Source organism: Grus americana, chromosome 4 (genome assembly GCF_028858705.1).
Source record: "Grus americana isolate bGruAme1 chromosome 4, bGruAme1.mat, whole genome shotgun sequence".
Taxonomy (NCBI): domain Eukaryota; kingdom Metazoa; phylum Chordata; class Aves; order Gruiformes; family Gruidae; genus Grus; species Grus americana.
In genome coordinates, this window is record NC_072855.1 from 56348728 (window position 1) to 56362490 (window position 13763).

At 38.4% G+C, this 13763-nt stretch overlaps 1 protein-coding gene across 6 annotated transcripts in view; it reads right to left on the reverse strand.

Annotated features, from left to right (window-relative positions):
* Window positions 1-11192: 11192 nt before the first annotated feature.
* The window catches only part of TBCK (TBC1 domain containing kinase), a 115282-nt gene continuing 112711 nt past the window's right edge, over window positions 11193-13763 (reverse strand). For 5 of the 6 annotated variants that reach the window (XM_054824770.1, XM_054824768.1, XM_054824771.1 and 2 more), the window contains exon 26: window positions 11193-11871. In XM_054824770.1, the coding sequence (XP_054680745.1) occupies window positions 11761-11871 (111 nt within the window). In that variant the 3' untranslated portion in view covers window positions 11193-11760. The remainder of the gene's footprint in view (window positions 11872-13763) is intronic. The other variant, XR_008576973.1, reaches the window with a different exon arrangement.

The following is a 13763-nucleotide window of genomic DNA, read 5'->3' on the forward strand; positions in this document are numbered from 1 at the left end:
TTTTCATCTGCTCCCTACATCAGTAATGACAGCCAGCTATGCAAAAATTTACAATAAGGTGAAGTCCTCCATGCAGCTCTAGCAAATATAGGCTTAAGCCTAGCTTAGCATCAGAGTCTGGGAATCATTACTTTCTGATCCCTGGGACAGTCTGTTTCACTCAAGTTTTAGATGTCAATTTACACAGAGAATAAAACACACCTTGAACTTCCTCACACCAAGTCAAAACTCCTAGTCCCTCCTGCCAGCTTCCCTTTCAAACTGGTGACCCATCCACTGCTGCACTTGCATCTAAGTTGCTTGCTATGGATGACCAACCACCCTCAAAAACTGTGTAGGATATAATGCTTGGGGCTTCTCCAGCATAATTTTGTTCTCACAATACATGTTTGCCTGTGCTAAAAAGCCAAAATCCTGAAAACACCAAGAATCTCAGAATCTGAGAAAAATTGCTGGGCCTATTCTTTTGTAATTTGTAACTCAGAACTATTAAATGGTTTTATTGCTTCAACTACAGTAGTAGTTGAAGGTCATAGAAAGAAATTAGGGTCCGATATGCTGGTGGCAAAGGAGCAGGGAGGATATTCATAGATAAGAGCTTCTTAGCAGTTTATCATCCCCCTATGGTGGTTCTGCAACTATCTTTCTAAGTTCCTGACTGAAGTTAACAATAGATCTGAAAAGTTCAGAAATGCTTACCTTTTACAGCATGTTTAACACAGATTTAAGCTCCAGTTCCTGTGTTTTTTCTGGGTTCAGTCCTCATTTCCTTATAAACACTTCATCAAACAGTTAAAGAGCTAAAGAGTTAAAAGGACTAATGCCTCTTCCCATTTTCTTAGACTGACCTCCCCTCATTTTTAGGGAATTCCCCTTCACTATGTGCATGCATATAATATTATTTATAGAGAAAGACACATGAGCTGCACTACATGTACCAGCTAAAGGTTTCTCAGTGCTATTAGCAAATTTAATCCTGTCACCTTGGGGGATGAAAGGCCTGGTTGGGGACCATTCATCATGGAAATTGGAGAAGAAGAGTTGGAGCTGCAATGGAAAGCTGGCTTCAGAAAGGCTCCAGGAGAGCCAGGCCTGCCCTCCTCGCTTCCTCAGGGGACCAGAGATTTCCAATGCTGCTTCTAGGAAGACCTCTCCATCCCTGGCAGAAAGGGCAGTCCTGGCTTTCCAAGACTGGCAGAGGTGATGTGATGAGTTTTCCTGGAGAACTGCTTCTCCTGCTGCACTTCAGCAAGCCCTCTCCCTCCTTGAACACATGCACATATATGCAGGTAAGGTAGAAAAATGAGGAGCACTCAGTTTGCATACCTATTTGTATTTGCACAAGACTCAAAGGAAAAAAAAATAAATTAGGGGGCTGTAACTGACAAAATTTCCATTTGCCAAAACAGTAAAATTCCATTTTGTAACAGGGCATCATGGTGACCAGCCTGTCACAGCCAGAGTATTGTATTTATTCAATCTTAAGTACTTCAAATTCTCGGCAAGTCTGCCAAGCACAAGTCTGTCCTACTGCAAGCTTAAGAGGATTCATCCAGATCTGTATTCATATGGAGGGGTATCACAGAGAAGAGATGAGACAAAATGAGCAGAAGCTTGAATAAAGTGGAAAGTGAAGGAAGGCTGAGGTTCCTTTTTTCTTTTGGCATTCACCAGATGACCACCAGAAACACAGGATATCTTCAAGTTCAGTATAATAAATTCCTAATACCCATGTGTTTAGATTATTTGCTACCGTGACTGTTTATTGCACAACTTCTATGTGCAGCACATGTAGTAGGGCCGCTTGACATTTTTCACTGCCTGTTTTTTTCCGCACTACTTCACAAAAAAAAACCCAAAACAAACCCAAACAATGCCCCCCCCCAAAAAAAACCAAACAGGAAAAAAACCCTAGGCAGCCACCTTGTTTTTGCCACAACAGGAGGTGACAGTTCTTATCACTGTCTCAGGATGTGATAAGCCAAGAGCAGCCCCAGTTCATGAGCAATGTTGGTGCTCCTGTAACGAGCAGTGAGCAAGAGGCAGTAGTTTGAAGCACAGCCTTAGGTGCCAGTTATTCTACCTTGTCAGGAAAGAGTAATTAGAGAATAACTCCCTGTTGCCTTCAACTCTCTCTTGCCACCCCCACCGGTCCTCATCCATCATCATGAAGACTTCTCTCAGTGATTCATTATGAGAGGGCTGCCTTTCGAAGGGAGGCACTGAGAGGAATTTTCCACTTCTCCCTCCCTCCCGCCCTGCACTGCAGCAATCTCATTTCATTACAAGCTCAAGATCCTAATGTCAGTGGCTTTGGGCATCTGCTAATAAGGAACAAGCAGTTTCCAGGAACAGGAGACATAATGAGTGCATTAAAAAACTCTTCCGAGAAAGAAAACGCGTCACATGTTTCCGATAGGGAAGGTAAGCAAAAGGTAAGGGCCTGTGAAAAGCTGAATGAAATCCTGGAGGGAGGGAGAGCCTTTAAAGTACACAGTAAAACCACTATCAAGCAGGATGAAAGAGAGCAAAGAAGCCTGGGCAAATACCTGCTTACCTAAAGGACTTTAAGAACAAATGTAGGGCAAATATATCTTTGCACATATAATACCAAGAAGCACAAAGCATTTTAAAAGCAGTGAGAATAAACTGAGCTCAGATATATTGCAACAGCACTGACTTCTAACTGCCCATTTTGCTGGTTTCTCCTTCAAAAGTAATTGTAAAATTTTTCTCTGCATGAAACAACAGGCGGACTGACCTATTAGTAAAGCACTCAGATTCATGTGCATGTACTACATTGTCTACACAACTATTGCAAAGGAGGAATTTTCATTATTCCAATTCCTTTGAGCTATTCTAGCTAGGGTCAGAGGTTCCTCCAAAAAGAGCTAGAAGTTTTTAACAGCCACGTCAGTTTAAAGAAAGCTGTTTGCTAACTATATTGTTATAGTTATACATATACTATGCATATATATAGCATATAGTTATATGCTAAACGAAACTCTCCATGTTCATTCTTCCAGATACATACTGTAAATGTGGCATCCTTCCAGACCTGGGGTAGGAGTGTTCCAGTTGCTCAAGAGTTGCCATCAGAGAGCACTGAACTAGTCCTACACCGAGGACATGTAATACTCGACAGCCACTAAGTTCCTCTCTTCAGGACATCATCCTACATCTGATGTCATCTATTTCTTTGAGGCTGGGAAACAACACTGCTTGAAAAACCAGCTTTACTTGAAATAAAGATTTAAAATTGGAGACAGCGGTTCATTCAGGTTTTGAAGGGTTTGAGAAAAATTGCATTTAGGGTAGGAACTGAACGGAGGCAAATCAAATTAATTGACTTAATGGCAAGAAAGTTAACCCTTTTGTAGAAGCTGAATGCTGTGTGCTCACTAAAAGTATGTTTCTGAAACTCCAGGTTTGTAAAGCACTTTTAAAGTAATAATTATAATTACACAGCAGAAGACAGATTGTGCTACTCTTGCATGCACTGGTGCCAGAACTACACGCTAAGCTCCCAAACAAGATGAAGTTCTCTCTATGGATGCAATTGAAAGAAAAGGTACAGCTCTGACTTGTTTTGAGTCAGCTTGCTGTGAGAATGCCAAGTGAGAAAAGATTTAGGCTAAAAACCTGTCTTTCAACAGCTGTTAGAACATGTCAGGAATACCCAGAGGATAAATGTATTCAATTTGTATAAGAGCACTAACAGTCTAAAACTATGGAAAACTGGGTCATAGCAGGATATCACATGCTAATTTATCTAAAACAATGACTATTAGCAAAGGCTAAATATCACATGATCGACTCCATGACATTTAGTTCCAAAATTCTAGTCTAGATTTATCTCTGTTAATACAAATGATTTGTTCCTTATCGAGTCCTTTTAATAGAGAGCTGAAGTGGAGAAAATATGTTTTGGATAGGAAGAGAGAGATCCATCCAAAAAGCCTGACGCTTCCTAGCTTGCAGTATTTTAGTGGAGCATATAAACACATCAGTGAGATTAGACCCCACGCTATCCCTTCGTGCAGGCCTCAGTACCTGTATTTCCCCATTGAGAAGCTGTGAGAAAACTGTTAGCAAAAAGAATTTGGCATTTTACTACTGATGAAACGGGCAGAGTTTTTATCCTTAACAAGCCATAGCAGGACAAAAAAGTGCATACTGATCTACTGCTCTTCTACACATAACTTCCGTGCACACAACACAAACTCACTTGAATTGCTAAAAGAGAAAAAAGAACTGAAAATAAAAAATAAAAATATTTTCTTATTATGCTCTGACCTCTGCTTTATCAGGGAAGCTATGATTTTAGTTCTGGTATTCTAGGGTTGTAAATCCTGGTATTTAGTTAATTTTACAGAAGGTGTCAATCTTGATCAACATTAAAGAAAAATCTAAGTATTGTAGTAATTGAAAATACATCATATTTTATTATGGCCTAACTGCACAAGAGCGTTTATACACTATTAACATGATTGCTGGATGTAGCTAATGAAAATTAACAACAAGCTTTGTAATATGAGGGCTTCTTCATCACTAATACTATATTCATGATAGATGTTGTGAATTGTTTGTGGGAATGGTGAAATTCATTCATTAACAGTACTTACTAGTGAAAGGATTGTTTACAAAATTAATGATGGAGAACTCATGTTGTCATCTATCTTTGGCTTCCCAAGGAAACAGCTTGTTCCTAGGAAAGAAGTATTTGGTCTTTAGTGTCTACATTGTCCTCATACTCACACGTTTTAAGTGGTCACAGTACTCACTATATTTCTTTTTTCCATACAGAGTAAAATTAGGAAGTGTTATTAGCCTCATTTTAGTGAGGGGAACTGAGCCACCCTGATTATGCAAGACATATCAGAAGTTTGTAGCAAGGCAAGCAGTAATAGCCCAATAACTCAAGCTACTGACATAATCACTGGATCTCTTAAAAACCCACAATGATTCCATGTACCTGTTCTGTACTCACAGGACTTTTACTCCTTTGGCCAACTCAGCTGGGAAGAGCTGATACCATCAGATGCTATGACTCTCTAAAATGACATAATGCCAGGTAACCCTAGACAGACAAAGAAGACACAAACTTAATACTGCTTCAGTTAGGAAATATTAATTAAAACAGTGACCTACAACTTTTCTCTGGATTGTTCCTATTGCGTATAATGATTACCGCATTGATCTCTGAGTCGCTCTGCTGTATCTGTTCTTTCACACAGATTACTGTGCCTGGAAACTCACTTGGTGTCTGTAGAATATAGCTCCTAAAGCAGATGAAGACCTATCACTGGGGAAGTAAAATATGTGAATTACTGCAGTACATGCACTGGGGTCACTCTACTGTCATGTGCAAGACTACAACCAGAGGTTAATCTGAACATAGATTTACATTATGATTAAACATATTTTGGGAAAAAGCTTTACAAGAAATACTTACAAATTGATTCAGTGGTAATAATACTTTACTGATCCTATTTTTTGGACTAGTTTCTTTAAACTCTGTGTAACACTAGTTTATTAATTGCTGATATGGTAAGACGGCCACACTGCAATATTGAATTATGTTCAACCACATGTTTATGGTAGTACGAGATGAATTTGTCAACTTAGATCGATAGAATACAGACTCTGTTCTCATAGAACACAAACTGTTGTCCAACTGGATTTTTGGTGTTACTATTTAAAAGGCACCACCAGCAGCAAACTTCAAGCCTCAGGATTACTTGAAAGGCAAATGAAACATTATTTCTGAAACAGAATGCATTTTCTGGCATGAGCTCTCTACTGAGGCTGGAAATCTGAAAGAATGACGGGCATTATAGCTTGGGATTCAAAGAAAAAGGAAAATTTGTAGTTTTGCTAGTTAAATACACAAATCTGATGTTAGCTCAGGCAGCACAGATCAAGTTTCACTACTTGTCCTGGAACGAAACACTCTTTCTAGAGGAATAATAATTCTTTCAAGTAATGTTTGCAAGTTGGGCCCAGGAGAAGGAGTTAAAAATAGCAGATAAGACTGATGACAGTAGTTAAGTTTCCAACATAACAGTGGGAGAGGCCAGTCTGACTCATCAGCAAAGAAAAGATAACTGGAAATGGAAGATTAAAAGGCCACACTCATTCCCACACAATTCCCAGACCTCCTAGTAACTCAATCTGAACACTGTGAAAGCTAAATAAAGATATAGCTAGTTTTTATCTTAACAAGCTACCCAAACTGAAAATGAAAATTAAAACTCTGGAATGAATATTCTGGATAACATTCACGCCCTGCAAACAGGACCAGTGAGTGTATCTCAGGCCACAAAACTAACATACTCTCATGGTACCGCTGCTGAAGAGCTCATGTAATTTTTTTTTTTTTTTCCTTTCCTAATTGTGTGTGATGCAGCTCCTAAGTCCAGCTAAGAGATACTCCAATAAGTGTCTTCCTTAGCTGGCTAGAATAGCAAGGGAGGTCTAGATACTGATATCCAGAGGTCACAAAATAACATTGCACCACTTTATTATACCTGCACAGATTATGTCTACACAAAGGCATAGAGGGATGCCACAAATTGAAACGTAATGGACTTGTCAGTTAACCTAAGGATAGATGAAAGCCTAAAAAAAAGAAACAAGGAAAGGATGGTATTGAAATTTAACCCCTTACCCACTCTGACAAATTATTCAGCCCTTCATGCTTCTAGAGATTATTCAGGACATCAGAAAAATAAATCACGTAAGTAAAAGAATACACACCTGTCTCTGCTGAGCTGTTATGGTTACCATTTCTACTTCAGAAATATCAGAAAGACTGTCTACCCGACACCGTAGACTACCAGTGGAAAGAACATAAACCTAAAGGGAAAATTCATGCTAAATTTAAAAAAATAGCAAACCAGAAGTACCTGAAGTGAACCATATTAATAAAAGCTAAAATGAAGTAAACACCACAACATTCCTACATTAGGTGGGTTGTTCCCGTCCTGAACTGGGAAGGTACCATCAGAAGGCTGCAGATGACTTTGAGAAACCAAGATAACAAAGGGAGACAAGATGGGTCCAGGAAAAGAGGTTCCTAGGATAAGGACGTATAGTCTTAGTCTTTACTCAAAAAAGTAGGCCAAATAAGAAAAATATCTACTTGTAAAGAACAACCCAACAAACAAACAAAAACCACGAAGTGTAATAAAAATCTCAAAGGACTATGGTCTAAAGAAAGACACTCCATAGCTTAACAGCAATTGTTTCATAGTTTCCAATGAACAATAGGTCTGGGACTGCCAAAAGAGGGTTTAACTACTTTGCTCTGTTCTCCTCAGCTGCCCACCTGGGTACCCTGCAGGAAAATCTGGCTGCCCTGGCATGAAGCTATGGTAGGGAAAAATAAACTGGGAGAGGCTGCCTTTTCCAGGACAAACACTGGGAAATATTTAGTTGGGACATTTTTCTGCTAGCAGTAGAAGACATCAGCTTGCAAGGTTTACAGTTTTTCTCTCCTACTAGATCTTTATGGTATCCAGTTGAAGTCTAAAACAGAGAATGACCATGGTATAGCTGGACAAACCATAGTGCTAGAAACATACATGTTCAGAAAACCTGGCCTCCAGAAATCTTTCAAGAGCTCTACAAAAACTGACAACTGCTTGCTTCACCAGAGCCGTGCCAAAATTGGGGGGCTAATAGAGCAAATGCATTTTGATGCTCTTAAACTGGGCAAACACCGCAAAAACTAGATAAAATTCTTTAATGAGAAATTACCACAAAACGCAAGCATTTTCCTTGTCTATAGAAAAGGATCTCAGAAGCTAATTTTGTGACTGAGCTCTTGTCCTACATAACTGAATTGAAATAAGTAGGCACAGTATGCCTATTTATAGGCACAGGTTCAAAAATGCTGACTAAAGTAGTAAGCGCAGGTACGTCAGTAACTAGCAGCCATAACCAGCTGTTGTCCACAGAACTTTCCAGGTAGTTCTATTTACATGGGGAAAAAAATCAATACTGTTTAGCAGTTCTTGACATTTCCTGATTTTACACACATCCTCTCTCATGATGTCTCCTGGAAAATACGTGTAAACGTTACTTTATAATGTAAACTTTTACTTAATTGCAGCTTTTAAGTCTTCTGTCAAAAACATATCCATACACAAATGCAATACATAGGCTTTGAATCTTACTTAGCTAAATTGAGTGAAGACTGAACTGAAATCTACAGATCTTCAACATTTAAATACTACAAACAGTTGTATTTGTCAAAAAGGATTTGTTGAAGCCATTAGGTATTTTTCACTCAAAAGATAACTTGGCTTCTCCAAGAATGAAAATATCTGTAGGAGACACAGAATACTTCCTACCCTTCCTACCAAAGAAGCAAGTAGCTGGGTACACATTAAATCCTATTTTCTCAAAGGCATTCTATTCTTTGTGCTTACAGTCCATTTCTAAGTACCTGTATAAAGGGGAAGGAAATACCAAGCTAGGATTAAATATAAATCACCTGAACTGCTGTATTTGGTATAGCCCAATATCCACTTACAAAAGGCAAATGCTTGAACAGGGAGCACAAGAAACAGGGTGAAATCTTTCTCTGGTGTATTCTCCCAAACTCTCTTAATCAACAGATCAGGAAAGCCCTGACTTGAACACTGTTTCTCAACCATCCTATTCAATAGTCAGTCAGAGATAGGACTTTTCCACAAAGCTGTCTAATCCTTCTTTATGAGTATTTTCATAAACTTTTGGCCTCTTCTGGTGACAAATTCCACATTTTAAGGATGTATTTTTGGCATAAGGTGGGATGTTCTCTTTTGGTGGCCTCTTTTTCCAAACTGAAGAGTTTCAGTCAACATGACTAACATCATCTTGTTATGACTGGTTTGTGTTCATTCTAATCCTGTGGTGTTTGGTTTTTGGTTATTTTTTTTTATTTTTTTATTATAAAGCATCTGTGCTGTGTTCAAAATGCACCATATGGGTTAGTTCTCTGATGGCATAACTTGTTCTGTTCACTTCCTTCCTTAAAATCACCAATATCCTGTGGGGCTTTCTGACTGCTGTTAGGCATTTGCAATGATGTCTTATCTGTCAACAAATTCACATGGTTAAAACTGTTCTCCATGGCCCTGTGTGTACCCGTTCGTAGTGAATCTCTCTGACACCGAGTATCACAAGGTCTTTCTCATTCTTAATGCAGCCAGGCAAAAGTTTAATCACAGTGGATGACTGTGTGGTGTCAGGAAACTTGTTATTAACCTCACTACTTCTCTCCGTTTCAAGGTTATTTTTCAAGTCAGCTGAGCACCATGGGCCTTGCCAGAGATTGTTGTAGAAACCCTCTGCTAACAGAGGAAGTTGATGATCTGTCCCTGTGTTTCATTTCTGATCCCTTACTCAGTCACTCTGCCAGGCATCTTGGATTTTTAAAGTCAAAAACTTCTTGAAAGGTTCAATATATTATGCTAACCTTAGACCAAAGAAAGCCCATATATACATATATCAGCATGTTGTAATTCCACAGAGGTTTTTTTTTAGACAAATCACAGCTGAGATAAACGGAGCTAAAAGGTGCCTTTCTTCCCCCATATTCTTTTCACTCATCATACTTTTACAATAGGGTCCTCAAAACCACAGCTGTGGCATGACTAAACCTCCCTGGAGACAGCACATAGTGCTAGCAACTAACTTCTGAAGATTCAGGATAAAAATCTGGTCATTGTACAGGCAAGAACGAAGACTTCCTCTTTCAGCACCTTCCACAAGGTCTCATCTTTCATGGTTTCAGTTAAAAAAAAAAACCCTCACAAAACAACAAAATCAAAAAACCTACCAACACCACTAAAAAACACCACAGAACAAGTGATCATTTTGCCTGTGATTTATAGAGTCTGTTCACAGCCTTATCACTGATCCCTTCTCTCCTCTCACAACTGTCTCAGGTTTGGAAATCTCTTGTGACAAAAAAAAAAAAAAAAGTTTACTGTTGCAATGTTCTGTTTGCCAAACTAAAAAACTGTGCATGATATAAAATCCTCAAATAAGGTGTATGGTAACCATATCTTCCAGAGCAAAATTCTCATTACCCCAACAGTGAGCTTGTATCACGTAAACTGCCGTCTCTCAGATGATGCTCTAATAAAGAGCATGGTATCAAATCCACAATGCAAGCTAAAATGCAACTGTAACTAGGTGAACAGATCTTTGGTGTAATTTTGTTCATTTTACAAAATACATTTGGATCCTATGCTTCAGTGATTATTAAGCCTCATGTCACACCAGTGTTTTCTAAACTTTAAAAATGTAGAAAGAAAAATCTAAAAGTTTCTCCTCTTCTAAAATAAATTCTTCCAAATTCCCATTTAATTTCAGAGCCATACTGTCAGTCTTACATTATCACAACTGGTTTTCCTGGATTAAAGGTACTATGTTCAAGTAGAATTCTTGAAGACAGATTGTTTTCATTTCCTAGCCTTTTTTTCCCCCCACATTATTTTGAGAATAATGACATGCTAGCAAAGCTAAACTGGGATTCTGAGGGGCAGAAGCTAGGGTGGGGTTTGTGTTTGGTTTTGGTTGTCCCGTCCCGTCCCCCCCCCATCTCCTGAAAGGTGGTACTTGTCTGAATCAAATTTATTTTTAGCTTCTCGGCAACAAAGAGATGCCAATTCCTGTTTCTGTGGGTGCTTTCAATACTTTTGGCGTCTTATTGCAATGTAATTTCCACATCTCTAGTGCACAGTCACCTCATGCCCTTTGTGGAAGCCTGCTTTCACTCATCTACAGCACTTGCATCCAGTTTAGTTTAGAAACAGGTTTGCTGTCTAAATCTGTCAGTTTTAAAGTTCATGTTTAAGAAACAGGACCTAAAAAGAATAGACACCACTAGCTGAAAGAGTGGGGTACTTCTGCACCTCCAATTCATACAAGAGTGATTACTCTAGAATGTTTTCATATGAAAATTAAAATTGTACTGCTAAAGGCATGAGCTTCTAAAATGGAAAAGCACTATTTGTGGAATAACTGATCTATAATCATAAGACGGTATTGTCAAAAGCCTACCTTTCTGGTAAATGTAATTGTTTCAGAAATTGTTGGATTTGCTGTGTTTACAGAAACAGAATGTTAAATTCTCCCCAGAGCCTTCTCCACTTCCACCAGATATGATACAGTTTGGGTTGACTCAGCAGCAGCTCTTACAGTGATTTCCAATCTTGGGCACATCTTTATTTCCAATCCAGATGAAAAAATGCTTTCTCGAAAAGAAAGTAGATCACAATATACAGCAATGACTCTTCAAAGTATTAGAGAACATACTTTTTCACAGGATACACACGGGACAGTTTCATCTTGTTACTTTCAATATTCACAGTAAAATACTTTTTAAAAATAATCTATTTAAGTGCAGCTTAGAGCCATCAAGTGCCAGTTTATTTTGTTCTACAGAAATATTTATAAGATACCAAATGCCAGCGGAGTTACTCTTTTTGTGCTCAGACTTGCTCAACCAGTTGTGTACTACATTAATGCTGAAAGAGGTTTCTCGGAAAGTTTGAAGCTTCACAGTTTTCATTTGTTCCAACTGAAGCTCTACATCAAAGAATAAATGCAAAGCTCCTGCACTCTAGATCTGCAGGATAAGACAGTGATCATCAGGATAGCTTGTATAGTGAAGACACCATAATGCCCTTTGGGTTTGGGATATCCATGATGTATGGTAAGACTTCCCTGTTCAGACGGATTGTCCTGAATGTTTACAGTCACTTAAATTTGTGGAGAAGGAACAGTGAGGAGACCAGTTGGCTTGATCTTGTTGATTCCTCCATCTAGGATGCAGACCCTTGGGTACTTGTTTTTCACTAGATGAGCTGCAAACTGAAGCAGATATATCATTAGCACATTGCATATTATAGTCCTTCAATAGAAATAAGTTTGTGTTAAGCAAGGCAAGTTAAACAAAAGAAAAAATTATCAGCCTTAGAAATTCTTTTTTTGCACCAACTAGTCCCAACACAGGAACCCAGGCCTATCTGTTGAAACAGCTGGGGTGAATTTGTTGGTCATGAAAGTGTCACACCAATAACCCTGAACTTTATTTATCTCTGCTTAGGCAGGATTTTACCTTATTCTAACAGGATTATTTAATCTCAGAGTAATCACTGGAACACCTCTCAAAGCATGAAAGAACAGATCTTTTTCACTGCATTAATCTAACTCCCAGCTGTTTTCTGTAGGTTCCCAAGTGTACAAGCATCACAGTTTGATGGTATAGTCATTTGCTTACCTGTCAAACTTGTCCAACACGACTTGATTTCACAGATGTCAGATATGGATTTGGGGTCTAGCAGCTGTGCTCTCCCACAACCCCGCCATGTGCCCATAGGCAGTTACATAGTGCAAGCACATCACACATATCCCAGTTCTTGAAAGCCCCTCTCCCCAATTAATTCATTCCATAAACCAAAACACTGGAGTTACAGTTTCCATGTAGAAACTTCATGAAAAATTGCTACACTGATGAAGGAACAATATTTTGTGTATCAAAATAACAATGATTTAAAAAAATCAAAATAACAAAAATTATGTATCAAAATTTCAAAATCCAAGAACAAAGGAACAATATTTTGTGTATCACGTCACGCTTGCCATTTAAATACCGATTACAATACATTAAAAAGTAAGCCACCAAAATGGATTAATCCGAGAGAAACTACAATAGTTTTACATTATTTCTAATAGCTGTGAGAAAGACTGCCCTGCCGTGCCAGTCTTTCAGATTTTGCTTTATACTTGATCGACAAATTAGTATCATTTGTAAAATCACTTAGTGCTTCCAAATGGGCTACGTAAAACATTTGTAATTACCTTTATGACCCTTTAAAATGATTTGTGATACTATTCCAGAATCCAGTGCAAACATGATGTCCAAGTAAGTAACTATGCACAAACAACTAAATTACCAACTCAAGAACAGCAATAGGCACCCCATCCAAACTTAGTACACGGGATTTCTGTTTACATTTATGTTCCTTCTAATTACCTTTGATAGTATAACAGATACTAAGGCAGAACAAGATGTTCCTACATTATTACCTGATCAAGTACAAGTCCTCAAATAATCTCTTTAACATGTAAGAGTTCATAGTAGCAAAGTTTTAAACTCCTTCCATAGTCAGAACTTTTGCTTCACACTGAAAGTATTTTATAAATGCAAGGAATTAATTTCTGTCCACTTACATGTCAAACACAGCTACTGCATTCCTTTCTCTGTGTTTCAGGATGGATTTAACCAGGGAATGAGCAACTAGTACATGATCCGTAACCACTGAGAACTTGTTGAGGCAGAGTAAGAGGTCACAGTGGATCAGTCAGGACATTTTGGCTGTCATGTTTTTTCAGGTACTTCCTTAAGGAAGAGCAAAAGTAAGTTTGATCATCTCTTCCCCATTAGTTTGGGTCAGCCAGTGCAGGATTCAAAGGATCTAGTGAAAAAATCCCCACAATCAAAACAGCTAATAGTAAAGTTAGACCACGTGTGGATGCCAGTTTTCATGAGAAAAGTAAATGCCATGCTTTTCTGATACAGAGATGGTGTAGTATGCACAGACATATCACTAGGAGAGTCTAACTACCTCTCACTATAATCACAGTCCATAAAGATGTGGTATGCAGTAAAACGAGACAAAGGTATTTGTCAAAAATAGTGCTCAGCTGTGCATACCATGAGCTACAAAAATAGTATATATTTCTACTGAAATACTCTTATC